Source organism: Heliangelus exortis, chromosome 19 (genome assembly GCF_036169615.1).
Source record: "Heliangelus exortis chromosome 19, bHelExo1.hap1, whole genome shotgun sequence".
Lineage (NCBI taxonomy): Eukaryota > Metazoa > Chordata > Aves > Apodiformes > Trochilidae > Heliangelus > Heliangelus exortis.
In genome coordinates this window covers 4,583,207-4,609,346 of record NC_092440.1, presented here as the reverse complement: position 1 = coordinate 4,609,346, position 26,140 = coordinate 4,583,207, and the positions used below count along the sequence as shown (strand labels likewise).

Below are 26,140 nucleotides of genomic sequence, written 5' to 3'. Positions count from 1 at the left end.
AGTGGGTACATAGCTAAAAGTGGCTCTCTAAGGCTGCTGAGCTCAGATTCAAGCTTTCTGTTTCCCTTCACTCATCCTACACCTATGCACTCACTGTCTGACATCAACATAAACACTTCCATTAATGCAAGAAACTTCTACAGAAGCTTGAGAGGGACTCACAAACTGCCAAACTTGAGGCATTCTTAGTACTTTCACCACATAGTAAAGTCTTGCTAAAGTCATCACAATCCTTTGATTCTGATTAAAGGCAGAGATGATGAACACTGTTTAAAGAACACAGAATTCCTCTATACTCACCTGTTAAGTAATGACATGCAGTAATCTTGTGAATGCTATAAGGAAATACCAGTGTATAGTTAAGACTGATTACTTCAATTTCCTATATGCCTATTGCCCTAAATAAACAAAAGTCCTACTCCTAGGAAAATCACAGGATAAATCTAGAGAACACTCCTTAGAGAAACAGGAGCCAACTGTTGGCTTAAGAGATCTATTTATCATATGCTGTGAACTTTCATCTTACCCTACTGAACATTTCTAAACAATTAGAAATGCACAGCTCCTCTCTAGTGATGAGAAGAACAGGGCATTGCTAACAGCTATCAAGACTAACATTCACTGAGATTTCTAAATGAAATGCACAGAAATGGTTCTTCTAAATATATGTAATAGGTATGTGTGGAGTCACTAACAGTTGCCTGTTCAGTGGTAGTCAAAACCCCAAGAAAATCTCAGACATCAACAGGAAGGCTACTGAAACATAACAGGAAACATCGATTTGCTGGTTTATAAAAATTCTGTGTGCCCATGGCTTGAGCACTCTGGGCAATTCCAGTGTCTGCAGCTGTAAGTATACACTAGAGATGGAATAAGCAGAAGCAAATGAAATGATTAAGGGGATGGGGCAGTCTGTGAGGATCAACTAAAAAGGCTCTTCAGTCTGCAGACAATCTGCCTGCTGAGAGCAATATTATTAGTGAGATTTACAAAACCACAGAGGAAGTAGGTAAGATAAAATCCCAGCAGCAGCAGGTGATGACTGAAATTAACACTCTTGTACCTGTTTTAAACCAAAGTAACTTTTTTCATGCAGCAGGCAGTGCATGTTTAAAATTTGCTTCTTTGTGAAAGCAGGTATTACCACCAGGTTTAGAAGGGATCAGGAAAAGTCAATGATTAAAAAAAACAGATAAGAAATAAAAATAGACAGGAGTGTGTGAGCCAACATTCCTAATACAGCAACCATGGAGACTCAGGGAGTAGAAAAGTTGCAGAGTGGCCAGATTCATTCCTAATAATAACTTTTTGTGATGATCTCAGAGTCAGGAAAGCAAGGTGTGTAATCCACCAGCCTGACCCAATGCAGAATGCCTTATCACACAGGAGAGATGTGCTGTAAACCAGTTCCCTTTTTATGGAAACTCTGTCCATTGTAACAACCACTGGTGTTGGTCTTGAAGGAAGCAGGAACCACATCAGGTCTCAAGCCTGAGGAACAAACTCAGGCCTCATCTAAGTGCAGGAAAATGGCACAACAGGTACAGGGGGTTCATATCTTCTGAAACCATGAAGGGCTGGAGGTTCAGGATGCCCACTAAACGTGGCATCTCTTGTTTCCTATTGATTATCAGGTCTCATGAATTTACAGTCCCTTGGGCAATGATTTTATCTCCTTTCATGTCTGTAGGGAGCACACCACGTAGAGGGCACACACACAGTGCTTTTCCAAAACAATTCCAGTGATGGAATAAATTTCCATTTTTTTTTCATGTATTGTCAGCTTTCTTTTATTGCAATAGGAGAAGAAAAACAAAAAAGCTATTGCTTCAGGGAATTCATCAGTTCTTATTTCTTTATTCCTCACCAGAGATCACCACCATCTCCACAGCAACAAACTGTAATGTCTCAAGAAGGATTGATTTTTGTTTATTTATATGCTCTCCCACACATGGCTGAATAGGTTACAGGCCAATCTCCTTCCCCTTTCCACTTAGTTCTCACCAATTCAGCAAGGATGATTTAACAAGGCTGCTTTCCATATCTGCTCTACCAAGAAAATACACAGAAAATAATTTCAAATTGAACCCTTCCTTGGGGGTTAACTTCGTTGATAAAGAAAACACCATTAAAGTAACAGAGATGAGCATAATCCTTTCCTGTAGCCTTAGTGGTTTCTGAAGTTCCTCTATCAGAACTGCTTGCCTCAGAAGAATGGACTCAATTTTTTGCTAATAAAACTAGCTAAAGAGACAGCATTGTTCTGGGTAAACACTACTGACTTCTATAATGAAGTAGATACAAAAAGGAATGTCAAATGTTATAGTATACCTGCAAGATATAAATATATTGCTTTGTGGTAATGCTGGCATTTAAGTTACATGAACAAAGTCCTTTCAGGAATTATTCAAAATTCTTAATGAAACTATTTATACTTCAAATGGAAAAGTAAAAATATTTTCTTTTTTTAGGTGCCTTTCATTACAGTTTCAGCATAAGCAACAGGAATTTTTTTTTTGTTTTGATTACACAGGGAGCAAATCAAGAATGTGAAAAGCAACCAAAATCCATTTTTATTAGGGCTTGTATTTTCTGTGCATTTGTTAGTTACTGTTTTGCTAGCTAACAAACAGATCTGATAAAATAAAATTAAATATGAAAAGAACTGTTAACAATAAAAGTCAGCACCGGTGACTGACAGGCTTGTGCCAGAAACCCATTGTCTAGAAACCTATTAACAGCCTCCTCTGAAGAACCACAAACCAGTCTGATCAGGTCTGGGAGCCCAGGTCAAACCTTTCAAAGGTCTTTGAACACAAAGTTTCAAAGACACAGAAAAAAAAAAAAAAAAACAACCTTTAAAAACTAATCAAAAAGTAGCTTGGATTCTGAAGTCTCAGTTTAGTGACTGTAGCATTCGGTCAGGGAACAAATGCAACTGCAGGTATTATACTCCCAGTGCTTAGAAGAAATGCTTCTGTTAATTAGTCATTATAGCTGACAAGGAGAGATTTAGTCGGGTAAGACATTGTATTTTTAGACTCTGGTTAATTTTTAATCCTGATCTTTCTGCTTGTGATAATTCTATGGCTGGATAAACACATTTCAGACCTACCAGTTTTCTTCTGACTTTGCCTTTGCCACCAGTTCAGTTTCTGAAACCGATTCTGGCGAACAGCCTAAAAACTGCTGGGGGCTTCAGTGGGAGTCAGCATGTGATTAACAACAGCAAATGCTGTAAGCCAGCAACTCAGTCAGAAATGTAATGAATTAAGGGAAATAAAGATAGATGTTTCAAAGAAACATAACTGTCATTTCCAAGACAACCTCACAGAGAAACAGAGACCAAGACCACAAACAATGCTCTCACCTGAACCATGAAACAACTGCCTTCCAAATTAAAGTAAGTTCATCATGCACACAAAAAAACCCCAAACAACTACCTGAGCCAATCATGCACAACTGACCTGACAAATCCATGACTTACAGAATTTTGTTTAAAAGGTCCTTGATACTTCTGTAATTTTCAATGTTACTTGTTCTTTAAGAGTCATCACCTCCTATTCTAGATAAATTAACTTACTCTAACTTCACCAGAGAAAAATCTGACACTTAATGAGCCACATTTTTTAGAAATACATTATGCTTCCTGCCAATATGACTCCCAATACAACACATGCTGACATGAACAAGAACTGTAAAGCAAGTTTAGCTTGATAATCACAATACAGCATCTTACCTCATTGAAATCTCCGACCCTTGGAATATGATTTTTCCTACTTTTGCCAAGAACAGCTCCAGAATTAGAAATGACCACTGCTGTATTCCACAGAGTTCCCCCATGTATGTCATCTCGCTCCAGGATTGGAGATATCACAACCATATTGTGCTTCTTTGCCAGCTACACAAATAAACACAATTCTTCCATTATCCACAAGTTATTATTTTCATTTTTCATTCACAAAGAAGGAGAATTAAGAAAAAGTTTTCATCTGGTACACTACTCTCACCATTAATCAAGGGCTAATGCTTAGCCCACACTGGCATGCCCACATCACCACAGTTTCTTCATCAAAGATAAATACACCATGGAGAATTTTCCACCTGAATCCTTCACATATCAATCCTTGCAAGAGGAAAAAAAGCACCCTAACATCACTGGTCAAATTAAGAAGCTGACCTCTATCTCCTCCTAGGTGTAAGTGGAGACAGATCCCATTCCATTATTTTATTCTGATATAGCACAATGGTATGCCAGAATGAAAGACACCATGGCTAGCTGAAAACAGTTATTGAAAGATTTAAAAAAGTAAAATATAATTACAGATTTACTATAAACTTTAAATAACATAGTGTGAGTGATAAATATAGGAAGTCCTGACTACTGGTTTACTAGCACATTGTCTTTGCCCTCAAATCCTTTTATCTTTTATTTCTCCAAAGTTCTAATTCTGTAGTGGGAACCAACAAACACTTGCTCAGCATCAAACTATAGATATTATGCTGTCTATAAAAGCTTAACATGTCAATGCATATCTGAGCAGATTTGACATCAAAACAGTCTTGTTTTTTCAATCACTTGTAAAAGAAAATAAGTCCTCACAAAAAAAGCAGCCAGAAACAAAAAATAAACTCTGCTACCCTTGCAACCAACAGTCTCTGGAAAAACAAGACCCAGATAGTAAAAAATCTCCTTGGGTCCATAAGAAGCCCCCCTATGTTTTGTGTCATTTCATAGAGAAATGGCAAAGGGTTTTGTGTGAAAGTGTTCCTTGTTCAGAAATGCCTCACTATGCTTCTCCTTGCACCTTCACACAAGCATTGTTCAATTCTCAGCTCTTCTAGCCAATAAACACCTTTTAAATGGAAATTCAAAATATTTGTATGAAGATCCATTCCTCCCTTGTGAAATTCAGGAATAGCTAAACAGGCAGTGCCCTCCAGGGTACAAGTCAGTCTATAAAAGCAAAGTAGTTTTAAAAAATAAAAACTGAACACAGTTCTCCATTTCTGCTTCACCACATATCATGCATTTGTCAAACAAGGTAAATTTTTTATTATTATTATTATTATTTTCTTTCTCTCATTGATACAAGACATAAAGAAGAAGTCCATGTTCACCAGTGGAAGTTAAAAACTGGGTTTGGAGCCTGGATGTGGGTTTTTTTGCTTGGTTAGTTTCTTACCTCTTGACAGAATTTTGTTGTCGGCCCATCCTCTGCTGACTCAGCAAATTCAGTCCATGGAAGCTTCTCACGAGTACAAAAAGCAAAGGGCATGGCTGGAAATCACCAATGCAAGACAAAATTTACAAGAATATTCATGTCACTCAAGGAATACACTGCTTGCATGAAAAGGATAAAAACGTATACACTTAAAAATTATTCAACTGTTTTCCTTCTTTAAAGGCAAAAGCTATTTAAAAACATTTTTAACAAGGGCAAAGAGTTTTGGGCCCAGACAGAGCAAAGCAGAAGAGAAAGAACTCACTGAAGTCTTACTGGGGGTGAAAGTGCAAAATACAACAAACCACTAAATAAACTGTGAATAACCTGTTTTCAAAATCTAGGCCTTCATTCTAGTTTTCACTTCTATTGTCTCAAAGACTCCATTTTAATTAAAATTAGATTTAAGAAATATTAGTATCTGTCTGTGGGAAAAAAAAAAAAAAAAAAAAAGGAAAGGAAGAATGACATGAAGAAGGAGAACACCTACAAACATGACTTGCAAAATATATCATTGTTCAATTTAACAGACTTCACATACCCCCTCCATACAGCTGGGCTAACAGAAACTGTTTTTTTCCCTTTAGAAAGCAAATCAGTCAATTAAAGTGTTATATCTTGGAAGACCTCTGATGTTTACTTACAAGACATGCTTCTAGTACAGGATACTTGTTAAAGCAGAAGGAACTGACAATCTAGAAGGAATAACAGAAAATACTCACTCCAAGCCTCCTGGAAACAAACTATGTTCACCCCACACATTGCAGCTACTTCCACAATTGCCTCAATTCGTCTGTGCAGTGCAGCCACCTGATTGCAAGAAGTGCCATGCTATAAAAAAAGCTGTATGTTCTGATGTGTACATTAATAGCCTGGTCTTACAAGCTTTGTTAACATTAGATTTATCTTGTTCTATACTTAGTCCCATTGCTTTCAGGGGGAATGACTCAAGAAGTTACCATTCCTGAGGACTTGTAATAGAAAGAGCTAGGTATGGATTTTTAAAAAGCATTTAGGTGCTGAAAATAGAGAAAGCAATCCAATGGGATTCTAATTCTATAGTAATGACATTTAAATATAGGGCAACTCATTGCTGACTGGCTTACTAGCTTTTAGCTACTTAGTAAATAGCTAATTTTTTTTAGCAGAATAAGCAAAAGTTGTAATTTTGCTACTGATTGTAAATCAATACAACAAGTAAACATTAATCACTTGACTTGTCAAGTACTCAGAATCCCAAAATATTAGACAAGGACAGTCCATTTCCTTGTTTATTTCCAAATCCTGATCACACATGTGGAACTTGGATGCCCTCTGGAAGCTATTAATTCCAAACTGTTTTCTAAATCACTCTGTTTTAAATGCCAACCAGATTATTATTTAAAAAAAAATCAAATCTTTATTAACTAGTCAAAAAATCTTGTTTCAAAGACCTTTTTTTTCATGAATATCCTACTTAAAGCTAAGCATAGGTGTAGCACTTTTCATAGATACTTTCAGATGTCAATATACAAAAGCACACAAGACAAACCACCAGTGACCTATGAACTCAACAACCACACACTGATTCACAGAGATAGTTAACTAATTATATATAAGGTAGAATCATTAATATTACTAGCATTAATAGCAGCCTTCTTACAGATGCTACAAAGTATCCACAAACTTGATTCATATACTGAATTAAGTACTCGCATCTGCAACAGGCAATCTTTCAAAACAAATTATTCAGAAGTGTTCTGTCCTGTCACTGCACAAATACATAAATAAAATATATAATTTTTATATATGTGGTATTTTCTTCTGCTTTTTTAAAGCTACTTTTAGGAGGCTATTTCTATATATATGTGTCATCTCAGTGCTTTTGTGCCCAAGATACTAAGAAATGACTGTCACCTTGTAATAAGCCTTAATAAGTCTACTCCTATACAAAGAATAATGAACAGCAGACATTTTGTGATGGGAGTTTTCAACATCAGCAATTGTGTGTGTTATGTCTCAGTCCAGGAGGAGTTACACACTAATGGCCCAGGTCCCAGTTTATACCTGGACTGCCACGGCTGTGACTGTGGGAAGTGGAATTTTATTCTGAACCAGTCCTACTCGAACAATACGAGGCCTTCTCAATTGCTCTGGAGCAGCTTCAAATCCATAGCCCTGTAGCTCAAAATGCCTTTCCTGAGCTTCTGACAGAGCAGCAGCAGGTAAATTAAGTTTTCTGGATTGAACAGGAAACAAAGACATTTCAAGATGAGATACTCTCCTTTTCTGCTCAGAATGTATCAGACCAAAGGGATCACAAGCACTGCCTGTCCCTGCAGAGACACCCAAGCTCCCAAGTCCCTATATACAACTATCAGAAAAAGAACAGAACAGACAGTAGCCAGCTCGTGTGTGAACCTCTCTTGTCTCCTCCACCAAGCCCAGTGTCCTCCTCTGCAATTATGACTTCCAGACCATGCTACAGAAATGGAGGGACATGTACGTACAAATTTTCATTATAAACACTTTCCCTCCCACGTGTTGTTGTTCCCCGTGTTAACCATCGCCCACAGCTCTTTCATTCCAGCCACCCTCTGATACCAGCTCTGTGCCTCCCATACCTGGGCTACCTCCGAACCACCCCCGTCACCTCCCCACAGCCTCACCTCACCGCTTTCCACACTCAAGAGCAACCCTTCTCTTTCCTTCCAGCCCAACCCCGTGTTCTTCCCACTCATCATCAAACTGACTCCTTCCCCCTCATTCCCGGCCTGGACATCCCCGCGGAGACCGAGAGGGAGCAGGGCAATTGGACGGAACACGAACCCCCCCCACCCCGCGCAAGGGAGAGGGTGAGGGGATGCGGTCCCTGCAGCGCACCTCGCTTCGCCCCCGTAGAGGATCCGCTTCACCTCGGCGAGGTGCTCGGGCGGAATGTGCTGCTCCAAGCACGCTTCCACCGACTCCAGGCCTCCCGCCATGGTGGGGACCGGGACCAGACAAGACAAGATCGGACCGGACCGGATCGAATCGGACAGGTCCGGACGGGACGGGACCAGACCGGACCGAGCAAAGCGAAGCGCGCGGGCCCCCCCGCCACCTTTTCCCCCCGGCGGGCCACGCCCCTTTTACCTCAGGGGTTGTGGCGGGCTCGGAGGGGCGAGGGCGCAGGGACCGGGGGACAACGGAGGCGCCGGGCACAGGTCCCTGCCCTGGGGATGGGCGCCCCGGCCTCTGGGGGATACCCCTGAGTGGCCCCCAGAGCTAAAGGGGCACGGAAGGTGCTAATTCCCGGCGACTTGCCCCTTCTAGGCCAGTTCTTCGGCCTCAGAAATAACTCATCTGAAAGGAGAACAGTTTCAGGAGCTTTTCATACCGGTATCGTTCAGTAAAAATGCTTAGAAACAGGAGGCAAAATTGATGCTTTTCACACACAGGTGTGTGTTCCATTTTAGTTGCAATAAGATTAAAGAGGAGCAAGTAATAAAATAGTGTTGTCTTTAACACAGGTTTGAGGCCAAATATATTTGGAAATTGATTCCAAAACCAAAGTTAATGTCAAGACAAAGGACTGAACAAATTAAGACTATAATAGGAGATGAAAGAAAAAAAAAGTTGCATCTGAATAAAGGATGTTTCCTTTTGCAGATACCAAGTGGACACCCCATTTGCAGCAGTCATTCCCACTGCACTGTTGGCTGTGATTCCTGCTTCAAAATGCAGCTGAAATTCTCAACATGATAACTGCTTTTCTCATTCAAATGGATGGCTACAGGTATCTAAATGGATCACCAAGTTTAAGTACTGCTTTTATGTATCTTCTGGACAATGCTCAGCACTTAGCATCTGCGGTTGTCAAGTATTTTGAGTTAAATATTAAGCCTTCTTGGCTAAATTAAAAAAAAATGTCAGGGAGAAACTGTCTAATATTTAACTTTAAACAGAAAGTGCCCAGGCATAGTCTGGTTTCAAGCCATTTTGAGATATGTGATTCTTTGCTCTAATCTACCCCTTTTTTAACCCAAGAAGTTGCAGTGGTGCCAACTGCAGCAGGGCACGTGTGCTGCTCTGCTGCTTTGTTAGAGGCAGAAATTCTTTGGAGTAACTCCTAAAAAACTGACTAAATCCTTTAGAGAGAAATTGGAGAAAATACTTAAATTTCTGTCAGGAATGTCCAAGGTAAGCTAAAAGTAGGAATGATTGCATACAAAAGAAAAATGGTGAATCCAAAAGAGAATAAAAAGCCGTTATTTGGAAAGAAGGATCTTTTTAACAGTCTGGATAGCTAAAACACTGTATATTTGCCCCTTAACCATCAGTGTAGCTTTTTTCTCTTTGTGACCAAGGATCTAAAATCTATTCTTAGTCATTACTTTTTTTTCCCCCGAATGTATTTCTGAAGGATAATAATAAGCTGTGACTGACACTTACATGGTATTTTTCATCTGATCAACCCAATTTGCTTTAGTGGCCAATTTTAAAGGTACACATCAGTAACAGTTTGTTCTGTTCATGGCTGGTGGATCTATAAACATTGCAGAACAGAAGATCAATGCAAAATTCAGCTGACAACACAGGTGGTAAATTAGGAGACCAAGTAAATTTTTTCCCATATAAGCATAATCAGGATGTCAACAGATAAAGCATTTTTGGGGGATTCACAGAAACAAACAGAAGGACTTGGGTTTCTCTGGGAACTGCTCAATTTCTTTTCTGCCTGAACCACAAATTAAGGGGAAAAACAGCAGGTCTATTTTGTATCCAGCTCCTGAAGAAGGTCACATAACTGAACTTTTCTCTTCAAGCTTCTATTCTTAGTGTGAACTTTCACTGACTTCTCTATTGGTGCCTGGTTTGTTTGTAATTTCGCAAATTGTACTACATGTAGGAAATGGACTTTGTGGCAATAAAACTGAAGGCCCTGAAAAGAATACTCACCAGCAGTCAAGAGCTGAAAAAACAGTACATTTCCTGTGCACCACATCAACCATCCTGCAACAGCACAGTGAGGTCCAGGCTGCATGGATAGGAAATGACAAGTCTAGAATTACTAATAATGATGAAAGGAGCCCAGGCAATTCCATAGGGACTGTGCATACAGAAAGGTAGAACTCCAGCCAACACAATAAACCTTCAAAGCATGAAATGTTAATGTTGAGCAGGAAAGTAACTTAATAAAGGAAGATGCCTTCCATATCCCAGACAAAGCATATTAGGGAGCTTGGAGCTTGGATTTAAGTCTGAATGTTCCACCTCAGTCATTACAATTATCTGTTAAGTATGATGCTTGAATCCAGATCCCAGCTCTGGTTTTGACTTCTTCAAACCTCTGTATTTAAACTTCTTCCCAGTTTTGCACTACCTAGACCAAGCAGCAATTCTGGGACATAACTAAACCTTTTGGTACAAACCCATGCTGCAATAACTGGTTTACAGGAAAATGTTTTATGGAACAGAAGTTCTTTAAAACAAGGGGAAATTTTTACAAAGCAGTTCTGACGTGTGCACGATTTTCACCTCTGTTGCCCTCAGTCAGGGTGGTCCAGAAAGTCAGATATAGTTAGGACCACACAGTTTAATCTGAACAGAAAGCAGTTCATGTGTGCTCCTGTGCTGAAACCCTGTATTGTACACATACCATCTCTGAGCTAAAACTGGCTTTTGATATTGCTGGTCCACACACTCTGTGCTGCAAGCCTGTTCCCAAGAGTTCCTGTAAAACCCCACAACAGCACCCTGCAATTAGTCAGAAGCACCATGGAGATTGAATTTGAGAGCCAAAAATCTAGAGTTCAGGCTAAAATTGGGAAAGACCCGAGAAAATATTCAAATAAACAAACAAAATCTTTCCACTGTAACTCAAGATAGGAGCAAAGGCTGAACAGCATCAAGTATCAGAGTTGGTAGGCAGGATTTTAGGCAGCATTTCTGTCTTTCCTTCCTAAGTTAGCAGTATGTGCATACACTCCCTCAGAAACATGCAGCTTCTTACAAACACTGCTAGTGTCATGTGGATCATGTTTCCAGACACTTTCTTTTGCTCCCATCCCTTGAAATGGGTCACACAGAGCTCCCCAGAGCAGCTAAAGAAATTAGTAACTCATGTTCCTAATGCATTAACTGTCTCACATCACCCACAGGGTCATCCTACATTTTACTAACACCCATCAAAGGATTTAGGTGGACATGGACCCAGAGATGTCCAGCACAGCCACATAATATTGACACTCTAGCTAAGCTTGCTATGTAGATTCTGCAACACTCTTCAAAATTAGCTTCTACACTGTCCTTTTCCAGTGGCCACAAAAAGTACTGAGTTGTCCTGCAAAACAGAGGACCAAAAGAGGTCTTTACACTTCTTCATCTCAAATACAGATTCCCTTGCTTCATATGGAGTTACAAAACAAGTATCCAAGAACATACCTGATTCAAAACATTTCAAGTGTAAGAGACAGGCAGTGAAAGGTAATTAGCATAATAAAAGTAAGAAAGGTGAAAAGTCTAAAATATGGGAGGAAGATAAAGACAGTAGCTTCGTTCTACTTAATCCACAGCTAAAAGGAAGAAAATGGTAAACCTTCTTTCTGTTCTGCTTTAGTTTATACATTGAGACAAATGAGTGTAAGATTTTATGATGCAGGAAAACAAATATTCTCTGTTGTAAAGTCACTCCTTTGTACCATGACTTCTTGCTAATAACACTTAACTTTGGTGGGGTTTTGGTTTGGTAGGGTTTTTTTTTTTATTTGACTTTGTACTGGTTATAACAAAGAGCTTGGTCCCTATTTCTACTTAAATCTTTACAAGTATTCTGATCCCTGTTAGAAATGTGTCTGTGCTTAAACCTAAGTTAAAGTAAAGCTGAGGATTTTGATATGGATGGGAAATTCTGGTTTGCATTTAGATTCCCTGGCTTTCCCATGGGCTCTGCAAAAATCCAGTCACAGGTACAGTCACCTATAGAGTAGGAGAGCCAAATTACAAACCTCATATGCTTGGCTTTATGTCTTCTGCCCTTGGCTTCCTGCTGTTTGAAGGCTGGGTGAGGGATAAGTGGCTGGAAACAGAGGAAGTTAACAATTTGTCTGCTCTTGGGCATGGCTGGGGCAGATAGCCATAGATCTGGGGAGGGAAACATGAGTTTTTAATCACCTTACCCTCCCCCCAGAGGAAAAGCCCAGCTCACAGTTTTCAAAGAGTCCTCCTGTTGTTAGCACTATTGTCTTTCTACCTAGAAACATCCTCTTTGCTTGCTTTACCTCATCATACCTGAAAATGCATCTTTAAACTGGAAGAGATTCACAAATTCACCACTTTTATCAACTGAAAAGTTCATTCTTCCCTGGAATATCACTATCTCCCTGGTGCACAGGAAGTGCATTAAAGAAGTAATAAACACTCATAAAACACATTTAATGATCTAACATTTAAGAGCAGGGTTCTTGTTCCTTACTGTAACTTTCTGCTAAATTACCACCACCAAGATTGCTCATGGGCTCAAAAGGTCAGTGTTATTTTTGCTGTTAAAGCTGTGGAGTCTGGGAAACAACTGTGTGTAAATTGCTGATAAACTGGAACAAAGACAGAAGATAAAAACATTGAACATATAAGAATGCAAGTAAACCAGCAGGAAAGGAGGGGAGGGCAAGAATCTCACGGACAGTTTATTAAAAGAACAAAAGAGGAAAATCTGGCTCATTTGTTTTCCATGGTTTCAGGAAGCCCGGTCTTTAAGCACCTACTATAAATAGTGTTCTAATCCTTCATCAAAGCAGATAGTAGTCTATACCAAAATGAATGAATTTTAGGTATAATCTGGGAAGAGGAAGATACCCCTCCCCTCAAAGTAGGAGAAAGATCTTTTTCAATCCTTGTAGAAATTAGATACTTCAAAAGTGTAAGAGCTGCAGAAATGAGGCAGAGTCTGGAACATGATGTTTCTATACTCCCAAATTCCTGGCAAGAATATTGTTAGAGAATGGAATTAGCAGACATCTAATTTAGGATTGGATAATCTGGTTTTGAGAAAGATGGTCTTCAATTTGTCACGTGGCTAACTTGAAAATCCTTGAAGAGTTCCTCTCTGAGTGGACACTATACAAATTCTATAAACTTTGAAAAGCATGTGATAGTATTGATAAGGATGTCCCCCTGAAAGCAATGGGAAGTTATTTGAAATTCAGAAAAGCAAAATTTTCAGCCATTTACCCCTCTGTAAAGAATCTGTAAAGCGATCTCAAAAAGCTACCAGAGAGCCATCCAACAAATGCAGAATACAGGAGTCTTACGTTGCCTTTAAGGAAAAAACATCACTGAAAAATAAATTATTTCATGCAAGAATCTGTAAATTGTTTCAGGCAAGCTTATTAGGTGGCCCAAACCCCATTATTTTATGGGTGAGACAGCTCTGGCTAACATCTTGGCCAGTAATAAAATATTAAACAATTCAATACACCACTCTGGCTCTCCATTGTATGGGTTTGATGTTATTCAAAACAAATAAACAAGGAGGTTTAAGAGGTTTGCTTCTTCAGCCATCCCATTGATCTGAATGCCTAATGGGGAACTTTTAGGGTAGGCACTGAATATTCTTCAGGCAGGTCAAAGCCTGCATGCAGCAGTTCAAGAAAGGGCCACATTAATCTTTTGTTTCACACTTGGCAGCACAAGAGAAATAAAAGCATCCACTGACAGTCAACATCTTGCCTTTTCAGGAAGGCATTCAGGTTGTGAACCAAGAAATTGTAGTTTAGGGCCTGCCCCCCACAAAGGATGAGACCCTTCCTACCAGCAGCAGTACTGCAGAAAGCCTTTTAGATCTCTTACCTTCAGGCACTGTCAGGGAAGGACCTCCAGTGCAGCGTGCATGGACTGGCCCAAAGACAGAAGGTATTAAAATGCTTCCCTTTACTCTCTCCCCTTAGTTTTTCAACCCCTGGCTCCCACAGGGCTGCAGTGTGATTTGGGTGGCAGGAAAGAAAGAAGGGGGGACCTGGGGGGCCCCTCTGCTGTAACACGATGTGGGAGCAACAGTTCTGTGCTAAGATGTGGGAAAGGGATCTTCAACCCTTTGGTTGAATTTATCCAGTTTGTCTAATTGTTGAATTTGTTGATGCATACCCCCAGGATCTCAGTCTCCCAAAATTCCAGCCTGGAAACTTCTGCTTTAAAATATTTTGATCTGCTTTAGAATTGATTTCTGAGTAACATACTCTTATTGCAAAGCAAAAACATTCATACAAGGTGCTAACCAGAAGTAGTATTTCACTTGAACTGCAGACTCCACTGCAATCCAGATCAGTTGTCCACTGTAAACAAGCTCTTTTTTCAGAGAAGTGGGGAGATGACAGAGCATGACATCCTTTAAGGACAGCTCAAGGAGGGGACACTGTGAGGCCTCAGCAGCAGAGCTGAGTAGTGAAGGCAAAGATCTCTGGCTCACAGCAAGATGTGAAATTGGGCAGACGGCTGCAGCTGCACTTGGCAAACAAACACTTGTAACCTAAGCTTGACACTATAAATGATGGTTACTGAACTAGTGTCTTCATGAAAAGGCTAGATGCTGGCAAAAGGGCATGAGGAAGACAAAACAGAAGTTTAATTAACTTAACAGGAAAGCAGAAATCTCCTAGATAAAAGGAAAACAGCCATTTCTGAGCCAAGTTTTTAAAGGGTTCTCAGATCTTCCCAGGCCAGAGAAGTGTGTGTAATGCTGACTTCCTTCCAGCTCTGTCTGTGCCAGAAATAACTCGTCAATGGAGTATATCTCATTAGTGTACCTTTTACCAAAGCCATGCCTGCAAAAGAAAGTGATACTTGCTGCTGACATGCTACTGGCAAATGAGGAAGAAGGAAGCTGTGTTTATGAAGAGTCTAACACATTCCACTATCCTGCATGAGCACATACAAGTGCTCACTGACTTGTAATGGCATGAGATAAAGAGTTTGAAAGACAGAGAGTGAACCCACAGGGCAGTAGTGCATCCACAGTGACAAAGGGGAGAAGGGTTGATTGGCCTCTTCAAGATCTTTGGTGTCTTCAGCACCTTTCAAAGGCTGGTTTACAGTTAGATGTTAGCAGTTTACATCACTGATACCATCTTTTGTGTCTTGTTATTCCTAGTGACAGCAGGGTGAGGCTGAGTCCTCTATTATGGTTGTCACACAACATAGTGAAATCTGTCCATCTGGGCTGTAAGGACAGAACAGACTTTGGCAATGCCCAAAGACACAATAGGTAACTCCTGACCTGAGGGAAGCACTGAAGGAATCATATTACCTATATGCTTGATCATTAGTCCAACAACTGGATGTGGTTTGCCTCACGTGGTCCAGTTCAGGATCTGAGCTTTAATTTGAAACAAAAAAGTACAATTCTATCTGTCCCGGTTTAACACTGGCCCGGCAATTAAACCAAGTAACAGACGCTCTACTACTTACAAGAGACTTAGCTAAAAGCAAAAGTACAAGACAGAAAATCACCTTTATCCTGGCCCAAACCAGGACACTATCTTTCACTGTTTCAAAGAAAATAACTCACATGTGAATAGAGTGGAGCAGCTGAAAAAATGTGTGCTGGAGTCTGCAGAGAGCCTAAAATCAAAGCTCTGAGAAGAGTAATTACCTTCCACCCAGGTATCTCACTGGGCTACAAAACTCAGAAAGTGGCTTTATGAAGGGAAAAAAAGACAGAAAAAAGCCATCTATGTTAACCCCTCATTGCTCTCAGAAGTCTAAGGAGACTGGAATTTAAATTAGTTGGTTAGAGATGAAAACACAAAATGGATTAGAACACAAAGGCAGCAGGAAATAGGAAGGGAAAAGGTTGTGGAGGACCTACTGGTGGATTAATTTTCCTGCTAAGCAATGGTTAGTTAGTTACTGTACTAATAATTTCTGCTTAAATTTCTAACAGTAACTGTAGGGGGGGGATTTTTGTCTGGTATGGGGAATTTTTCTATTTACCAGCTAGACTCCATACTGGACCTTTGGTCCAACTTCACAGTGCAGAGTTCTGTGGGTCCAGATGAGAAGGCTACTAAATTTATAGCCCCAATTAGCATTAAGAATGGAATGTAGTTCTTTCCAAGAATGAGTGAGGCATTCCTCCCACAGCCAGAGAGGGGCTTTTATCTTTTTTCTCTTACACACAAGGCATCCTCCTGCCCCCCTCCCTTCCCCCTGCCCCCCCCCTGCATACATATAGCCATTTCCTGAAACATTTCAAATTTGTTTTCCTTAGGTTATTTGTGTCTACAGCCACCAGCTGGTCTGTGTCAAAGCCGATATGTTCAACATATTATTCCATTATCCTATTAGGCTGAACATGTCCTTCCTCCCATGAGAACTGTTAAAATATCAGTCTTAGAGTCTTACAGAAAAGAGACAGCTTTGGTCCAACTATCATCTCCTTTCCCCTTCCCAGTAACATACTCTCCTCAGTGATCATATGGCATACAGCTAACTTTTTAGCCTACCTTGATATTTTGTGTTCATGCATGCAAGAAATTATACCTGGCCATTTAATATCAACTCTCTCACTGAACAAGGCACACACTTGGCTGAAAAAAAAGCTCTGAAAGCTTGAAAGAGAGAGCGCCTGATACTTTCTTTTTTCAAATGACATTTGCCTGTGTTGCATGATAGGACTCTATAATTTGAAATTATCACTTCTTCTCCTCCATCAAGATATCTGTCATATTTCCAAAAGTGTTCTCTTCATCTTAAAAAGTCTTGGAAAACATCTCCAGTTCAGGTCAATGACATTTAAACTGAGGAAATGGTCACCTTTGGTTTTTCTCTGCAGGCTCCTCATACCCCTGGGAATGGGAGAGCAGAAATTCCTGGCTGGTTTCCATGACCCCAAGGACTGAACATTCCTTGCTTGAGAAGCCTTCCCAACCCCTGCAGCAGCTACAACTAAGACAAGACAACTAGGGCAGCTTGTGTCAGCAAAGAGTATTCAAGAGATGCCATTTGAATGTGGTAGGGGTAGAAGGCACTGGGAGATGAGAGAGAGGAATCACCACAGGTGGGGGGGGAGGCAGCCAGCACACAAATGAGCCTGCATCAAAGATGCACAGGATCTCCTGCAGGAGTTCTCAACAAAATCACTGGCAGCAATATGAGCACTAGCTCCTGAGTCTCTCCAAGAACCAACTCTGGGTGAGAAAGGCACCAAAATTCATAATTGTCCCAGGAAGACAGTGTTCATCTCTATTACTGCTACATTTCCTCCAGCTATAGGTTTTTTGTGATCCTTTTACACCAGGGTTGTATGTTCTCCCCAGAGAGTTGGGCAGTGGTAGGTGAGAATTAACAGACATGCACCTAAAACATAGAAAGTTAATGAACAAACTGGTACTGGGCAGAATGGTAGAGGTTAATATAAGGAGTTCCCATTAAGAGTGCCTGGTGGATCAGCATTTACAGATGACAGCAGAGGGGCTCTTAAAGATGGTTCTGCTAAGCAGCAGTCACAGTGAGCAGCAGTTCCCAGCAGAGGTACTGTGACTGTGGTGTGGGACTGTGCCAGCCTGTCTCTTACAATGTGCTGTGGACTCAGCCTCTTACCTAAAACACAGGGGTACCATCTTTCAGTTCCTTCCTCACTGGATTGCTTTTGTCACCATAAATCCAGATGTTCAGGTCTTGGGAGGGAAGAAGCAACGACACCAAAGGGCTGCTCAGCACTGCAAAACAACACGAGGTTATGCTGTGGTTCTGAAGAACTGCAACACTTTCAAGATTCACTTGTACAAAAGTGTGATATGCTGCCACATCTGCTGTCCATGCTTCTCTGTTCACATAACATGCTTAATCTTATGTTAACTATTACAGGTCTTCAGTGCTTGCTTCTAGTATACTGTACTTTTCCACTGTAAGCAATCCCTCTTTAGAAACCATCACTATCTACCTGGGAGGCTTTGTGTACACAAAGCTGCAGTTTTCCATTCCAAAGTTCTCCCTAAGGCTAGGAGCAAAATCTTAGTGGAAGGGTTCCTCACTTCTTACAGGTACAAAGAACCATTCTCTAGGCATGTTGAATCACAAGATCTTGAATTACCAGTCCTAGAAGAATACTTATTTACAACACAGTGATTTAACAGAATTACAGAATAAAAAGGTGAGAGGAGAAGCAGCAGAAAAATACCCTCCAATTGACTACTGTTTCAAAACAGCCCCCAGACCCCAGAGCCACAGATTACTGGGAGCAGGCTGGGAGCAGTAATAAGAGTTGTCTGCAAATGGCATTCATAACAATTGTGCAATTCAACCCAGCTCATGAAGATGGATGGATGCAGTATGCACATGTACTGCTGCCTGCACCAAACCATGGTGGAAATTGGGCAGAGTGATGGAAGACAAACTGCAAATCACAAATAATTGGTATGCCTGTGGCCTTTTTTCACCTTTCCATCTCCTAATGCATTAGAGAAGATATTCATGTCCCAGGCAATAACCCTTCCCTGTCCAGACCTCCACATCCCACTTTTTCCTCCTGACTCTGATTTACCAGTTGTTCAGCTTCCCTCACCCATGTGTGCTTGACCTAAAAGTATGTTCTCACTCTCATACACTCCATTTTGTCTCTCAGCTGCCTGCTTAAAATCCACAGCTTCAATATGGTCTGGATGAACTCAGACACAGGATCAAATTGGTGTTTGTTGTTGTTTCTTTTACTCCTTTGTTTTATTTCTGTGTCTCACTTCTTCAGCTGTATTCTATTTTAGTTTGTTCAGTGTGTACAGCTGCTAGCAAAGCAAGGGCCAAGCTTAACAGCAAAGGAAATATTTAAGATCATTTCCCTTCTTAAATGCAGAAAGCTCAATATAACCCACAGAAAAAGTCTCTTTAATGGTTCAGAATCAACCAGACACAGGAAGCACCGAGGCAGCTATTCTTGGACCTTTAGAGAGAACTGGAACAGAGTGTTTTCCATTTATGCTATGGACTGTTCTGCCTCATCACCTTATGAAGTCTGATCCGTGACAAACAACAGAGGGAAGCATAAAAATCATCTAATGCCCAGCCTCTTAGGATGACTTACCCTGCCTAACAATCAGTCCTTTAGTTTTATTGAGCCTAGGTGTCTTGTGCATGCTGGGACATGTTAGCAGTTTAACTGCAGTGAAGAAAAATAGCACTTTTATGAGTTGCCAGGCCAGTGACCAGTCAGAGTGAGAAAGTCTTGTTGCTCCTGACCAGAGCTGCTCACCCTTCAGGGGCACCTAACTGAAATACCATAACAAAGAATTGATTGTAATCCATCTGAGAAACACAGGAATGTTTTCCTGAGCACAATTTCAGAATGTGATTGTCATAGAGTGAGAGATGGAAAAAAAAACCAAACACCAGAAAGGAAGCAAACAATGGGGAAGACCCTCCAAAAGAAAAAAGGAGGCCTTATAAAGATGGAGAGGCCATAGTGACCTGCACAAGGCAAAGAACCAGAATAAATAAGGGCCTGAGCTAATAGCCTTAATAAACCCAGCATTCAGACTCATTTAGAGACTCTTTTTCCCTTAAGTTGCTTAATTGCTTTTAAAAATCCTTTGGGGTTGCCACATTTCCACCTGACAGCACCTTGCTAAGGGCCTTAATCTTGATGAGTCAGGTAGTGTCACCTTGGGGACTAATATTTTGCTGAACACAATTGAGTCTCCATTGCCTCATTTGGGATTGGGCAAACCTGCCTGTAAGGAAAAACCCAAGTCCTCAGGCTCCAGGTTTTCCCCACCACGTGCTCCCCAGGTTAGATGAACAACAATTGCCTCTACCCTGCAAAACTTGGTCACAAAAAACCCAAGCTCTTTAGATAGCCCTTTTCTACTCCCCCAGCAAGCTAAAGGAAATGCTGTAAATAACTAGAAAGGTTCAGTTGTCTCACTATTTCCTGAATCCCAGCACCAAAAAAGAGCATAGGGGTCTGTGATCAAGGAGAATATTCCCAAAGAGAAACTGTCAGAGAGGGAGCCAAGCTGTCTCCTCCCTTGGCTAAAACAAATGCAGATGTAAAGGAAAGTGCATGTATTGAAGATGTAAGTTGTGCACACCACCTCTTCACCCCACTGCTCAGCCTCTGGCCTGGTTTCTCCCAATGGTGCTCTTTCTTTGCTCCCTCTTCCTTTCTTGCTCATATATGAATCCCTGAGAGAAATAGGAGGGACTCAGCTGGTGCATTTTGGCACGCCAGTGCAGAGAGATGTGGCCAGTTTCAGTGCCTCCCCCTCCCACTGCAGTGTGAGGCTTTTCAGAAGGCAGATGAACATAAGGTAGGGGGGAAGAAAACTTTGCTGGTGCAAAGAAACAAAAAGCAAAAATTAAAATGTAGCAGAACAGATGCACAAGATGAAATGGGAAAAATACCTGAGAAAAGTGATGAGGACAAGAGGAGTGCAGCCACCTTAAAAACATAGCCCAGGTAGAAGCTGGGGAGACGGGGAGTGTCAGCAGACACAGCATGCTCACAATTTACAGGAACAAAAGGGTTTTCTTCTGTTCCTCCCATGATCTCTGGCACCAGTCCTGCCCGGTTCCCCCCACCCATCCATGCAAATTCACCTTCAATTACCTTACCTCAGGAACATTCATTACAGGAAGATGCCCTGGGTGTATCAAATTAGTGTCTTACAAAAGCCCATTCAGGAAATATCTTGTGAACCTCATTCAGTTAGCAGGAAGGGATGGAGTGGGGATGCCAGCTGAGAAGGGGGTTTGTGAAAACGTCTCAAGACTGATGGGCTGGCAGCACTCTACAGGTGCTATGCAGAGGGATCACATCCTGCCTGCTCTGTTCTGAGTACTGCTGCAACCTCACAAGTGATTTTCTGCACCAAAGCCATCATATTTTAGAGTTCAATAAATTCTAGACCCAGATGGAAAGATCTGGGATGAACAAATGGGCCAGGAGGTATCCATAGGGGATATCCCATTTTCATCTATATGTGATGCCAAGGACAATGAGGAAGGACAGATGCCTTTGCAGGGTGTTTTAACCCAAGAGCTTTGGTATGAACTCATGGGATTAGAACAAGCAGCCAAGTCACTTGGAGCAACAAAAAAATCATAGCACTCCCAAATGTTCCCCCTGTAGCTGGGCCTGGGAAAACAAGAGATTTCCACATCCAACACTCGGAGGTCTTCAGTGCCACAAAATCTACCAATCAATGAGTTGAAACTGGCCATGATACACTGGTGCTCACCTTCAGCCCATTTCCTGAGGTGCTATACAGAGATCTCATGCAGAGGACACAGCCCCAGGCTGATAGCTCAGCTTCTTGACACAAGGTATAGCAGAGTTTATAAACATGGTGTCTCAGAGAATCAGCCCATTCTCCTGCTTGTGTTGCCCTAGGGAAATGGGATGCAACATGCTGCCAACAGCTGTGAGCAAACAAGATAGTCCACACAGCAGCTGTAAGGCGAATGGGACTGGAGAGAGATAAATTCCTGTCTCTGACAATAGCTAATGGGCTCCAGGCAGACTGGCAGCTGCAAAGCACCCACTTCTCTGCTCTGGTTCAGCTGAGCAGGCACCTCTGGGACTGTACTTTGAGCTGGTGAAGAAAAGAGGCAGAACAAGTCTGCTTCGATCTATTTTTATACTGCAGATCCATCTGCTCCCTTCCACAGCTGGCAAGGCCTGGAGCTCAGCTTGGATCCTCCTAACAAAAGCCTCTTTATGAACCATGAGAATCCCCCACCACTATTGACACTGTTTGGATTGGATTGCCCAAGCAGAGGCTATTCTGGGCACCACAGGTGGCTTTTCCATCTTGCACAGGGATGGAGATAGCAGATGCCTCACCACAATGTCACCCAGCCATACCATCAGGGATAAACTCTCAGCTATTGCTGAGGAGGCTCTGATACACCCACAGGATCTGAAGGAACACAAAGCAGAGGCCACAAGGAGAACTTCAGGGTTTCACAGGTGAGACAACAAAGTTTTCACATACACAGAGATCCTTAGAACTGCTTTTGAGACAGACAGACAGAGACAAGAGTAACATCCAGGGGGAGCAGAGATAATTGGTCTCTGCCCTGAGCAAAGTACTATTTCACCCCCTATCTAGACCAAGATCTTCATTTCACAGAGCCTGTACCCTGGAGAGCAACTGCTGCTCTGGCCAAAGCAGAAACCACTTATTTTCTCCTTTCCTCTCTGTGCAGGCAGAAACCTCTCCCTTCGTGTTAAGGCTTGACATCTGCTTGCTCCTGTTGCTCCTGTTAGAGAGAGCTCCAAGCTCTGAGCTTTCCCCCCAACACATACAAAACAGAAATCTCTCCCAGCCTTTCTCTGTTATCTTATTGCATGGATGCTGTTTCCTGTGTTTATTTTTCTTGTCTGGCTAAAATGCCTGGAGGGTCTCACCTGCTGGAAAACTGCCATTACTTCTCCATCTGCAACATTGACCAAGGATTAGCAAGGAAAAAAAAAAAAAAAAAAAAAGCCTTAGGTCACTTCTAGTTTCCTTAGGATGCCTGACAAACAGCAGAGGCCAAAGGCCACAGATGCTGAGAGACAGCAGGTTCCTGTGCCTCTTACCTGGAAGCTGACATCAGCAGATGCACCTCTTTAGGAAGCAGAACAGGGGCACGTGTTTTACAGCACTGGGATTCATCTGGCGTAAAGAGAACACAGCCACCTGGAAAACACTGAATTCATGGCTACGTGCACAAGGACCTCCCTTCAGAGAAAGTGAACGTGTCATTCAGCAGACAGAATGCATCCCCTTCTGAGACCTGCCTGACACAAAGGCTTCAGTGTCTGGTGTCACCCACACGTCACTGACATCCTGACTTCAGGACCCAGCCTCAGGCTTGTGACGGGAAGACAGCATTAAACTCTCCCTGGGAGGATCATGTGTTCCACGAAGTGCTTCCAGACCAAATGCTGAATGAGAGATACTCCTGCAAGGGACTGAGAGGTGGCTGTTAGCATGCAGAGAGCACATCCCTCTCTCCAGCCACACAGTGAAAATCTGCAGGAACATTGTCACTGGAGTTCTTTCGAAGGTCTGAACCACAGAAAGGGGCAGACAGCCCCTGGCATCTCAGATAAACTTCCTGTGCCTCCCAGGTCTTGCAAGAAAGGAGGGAACATCTGCAAATAGAGAACTTGGGATGGGAGAGAACTTAGTAGGGAAGCAAGTGCTCAGAGAAATTGAGCTATAAAAGTTTCTGTTTAAAAGCCTTGATTCCCAAGCTTTGGCTCAGTCCATAAGTAACAGTGGATCTTGGGGTTCAATCAAGTTGCAGATGAATGTTACATGGGTCAGTTCTGCAGACTGGAAGGCCTCAGTGCAAGTTAGGGATATTACTGTATATTTCCTCTGGAAGGAAATCAAAATGCTATTTCTCATGAATTCAGAAAGGATGCAGCTGTAAAAGAAACAGCTGACTCTCAGTTTTAGTTGTGGCATTGAGTTACCAGTGGTGGGAGAAAAGACTATTTCTGTTTTTCTAATGCAACCTTTAGCATTTTGATCCTTCTGGAATTAAAGGATGAGCTTGAGGAGGGTCTGGGATTTTTTCTCCACCCTATTGTTAGTGCTTTTGGCATGAATATAAAGAAAGGCAGGAAACACTTGGAATACTGGACTGCTCCCAAATGGCAGGCACCTCAGAAACCAGGCAGCCAGTTGTCTTTTACTTTAAGGTGCTGATTGCTCATGTAGCCCAGCACCCTGGTGCCAGTGCTGGGTACTCTCCTCTTAAAACTCTGCCTTTGAATGAGCCTCAGTGATCTTAGTGAATTAACTGCAGCTCTCCCCTTGTGGCCTCTCTGGGACTGGGAACACAAACATTAGTCCTCTTCTCCCCAGTGTCTTTTGGCTCTGCAGAATAACTTCACAATCTGGTGTGTTATCACCACAGAACAGCACATGATATCCAGTTGTCTGCAAAGGAGCTGTGTATAGTACAGCCCCTGCTACTGGGGCTAGCTCAGAAAACCTGAAAACCTGACTGTGATCACTCACAGTCATGGTTAAGAGATGGCATGGCAGGGATTCACCTGGCAGCAGGCAAGTCCCAGAGCTACCATTCCTGTCATCAGCAAAGTCTTCTGGATGATGGAATTGTTTAATATCACAGGATCCAATGTGCACGGCAGGGCTGGTCAAAAGACATTAATAAAGGAAATAATACTGTTTAATGCCAACTGAAATGCCTGACATATTGCAGAGTAATGTGAAAGGATGGGAGTATTCTGTGCCCCAGGGTTCACACCACTGCAAGCTGCATTTCTTTTCTTTTTATGGCCCAGCAGTAAAAGGTTGTATCAGCATGGATTCAAAATGACCTTCATCCAGCCTGGATCAGCATGGTCAGAGATGCCGGGGTCCAGTGCACCTGGTGTGGAGAAGGCTTCAGCATCTGCCACTGTTCAGCCCTTCAGCACACCTCCAAAATAGGAATTTGGCAAACAAAGTCAACAGAGTGCACTGCTAAGCAGAACATTCTGCCGAGTCCCAACACCAGGACTGCATGTAATAGGGCACTTGCCAATTCCTGAGTCAACTTTATTTATTATACACTAGGAAGGTCATGACGAATCTCAGAAGATAAAATCTGTGTCTGTCAAGCTGCCTTCCTTATTTTCATTGGCCCAGACCCTCACGTTCCACATCAACAATAACAGGACATGGGTTCAAGAGGCACCATGAGTGCAGCTTACCCTGAGATGGCCCAGGCTTGTTTTGCATTCTTCTTAGAATTGATCCAGGCTGCTCAATTCTCTTCATTAGGACTTCTTTGTTGTTGTTTGTATTCCTGGATGCATTCACCACACTTCACAGGAGCCTTACATCCCTGAGAATGCCAAAGCACAAGCTTTTGATGCCAAATGCCCAAATGGTGCACCTGTAAATTCTCCAGCAACGTGAAGTATCCAACTGAGATATGCTTAACTTCCATTTAGAAGTAATATCTTGGACTTACACCAGCCCAAAAGACATCTCCATGACCTCATCAACAGCTGAGACAGCAAAATACCCCACGAACAAGGATTTTCTTGTCTGTCACTATAAACTGTTATCTAATCTCCTTGCCTTAGGTAAGGCAAAAAAAACCAGGGCTGTCTAGGGCTCTGGGTAAATCCCTGGCAAACAAAGCCTGAGCCATTGCAGCTCCAGTGTTGCCAGTGTATAAGCTGGCAGGTTTAAAGTGTGCCCTAGGCTCTGTAGAAGCTGCAGTTGCTTCTCTGGATTGCAGATGGACACTCCCAAAAAAACCCAGTCCCAGGTTTGTTCAGTGTAACAGGCTCAGACCACACAGTATGGATCTGCACTCCAAATAACCTCAACTATAAATGGCTTATTCTGAACCTGCAGGTTGAAAGCTCTTTTCCAAGTCCTCTCCTTTCATTTGCTGAAAAATCACCATGCTTGGCTTAGGTAACTTGCTTTGACATGTTGCAAGCACTACAATTCTTGAGATTTATTTCTGATTTTCTGAGATCTGGGTAGCACTTTCCTATCATGCTGCAGGAGCTCAGCAGCGACTACTGCAGCCACACAGCAGAGAAATTATAATGCTTGTAAGAGTGGTGCATCTTACAGCCAAAAATCCTCTACTAGTCCCATCCCATCTATTGGGTGATTTCTGAGGAAATATCCCCAGTATTCTGAAATGTTCCCCTACTCAAAACAGTACTGAAAGGGAGACTGGGAAGTCAGGGAGGAATACAGCTCCACTTACTGTTCAGGTGTTCACAGCTTTTAAATCCCCAAAACTTCTTGAAAGACACTATGGTCAAGAGCACAGCACTCACTTGTATGAACTATTCTTAGCAGCAGAGGCTTCCTGTATGGAGGCTGAAGTGACAAGGAAGATCCTACTGCTTTAAATATAGTGAAAAACTTTTAAGCCAAAAACATTATCCACCTATTAGTAAGGAAAACACCATCCTACATGCCCTTATCCTA

The 26,140-nt window shown here is 41.9% G+C and overlaps 1 protein-coding gene and 1 long non-coding RNA gene across 4 annotated transcripts in view; one reads left to right on the top strand and one right to left on the bottom strand.

The window, feature by feature from the left end:
* The window catches only part of UPB1 (beta-ureidopropionase 1), a 74,592-nt gene extending 66,269 nt beyond the window's left edge, over nt 1-8,323 (bottom strand). The window contains exons 1-5 of one of the 2 annotated variants that reach the window (XR_011729720.1): nt 8,088-8,312; nt 7,272-7,443; nt 5,948-6,035; nt 5,187-5,281; nt 3,740-3,901 (exon numbers count right to left, since the gene is read on the bottom strand). Coding sequence is in view for 1 of the 2 variants with exons in the window: in XM_071763292.1 (XP_071619393.1) it covers nt 3,740-3,901; nt 5,187-5,281; nt 5,948-6,035; nt 7,272-7,443; nt 8,088-8,188 (618 nt within the window). In the remaining variant the exon portion in view is untranslated. Of the gene's footprint in view, nt 1-3,739; nt 3,902-5,186; nt 5,282-5,947; nt 6,036-7,271; nt 7,444-8,087 lie in introns of both variants that reach the window. The other variant, XM_071763292.1, reaches the window with a different exon arrangement.
* Nucleotides 8,324-8,448: 125 nt separating this feature from the next.
* On the top strand, nt 8,449-25,252 carry LOC139805182 (uncharacterized). 2 transcript variants are annotated; one of them, XR_011729724.1, is made up of 3 exons: nt 8,449-8,646; nt 8,856-8,982; nt 17,014-25,252. It is a non-coding gene; the product is annotated as an uncharacterized lncRNA (long non-coding RNA). The 2 variants fall into 2 exon arrangements; XR_011729725.1 differs by having other exon boundaries at nt 8,449-8,585; nt 17,014-20,185.
* Nucleotides 25,253-26,140: the final 888 nt, after the last annotated feature.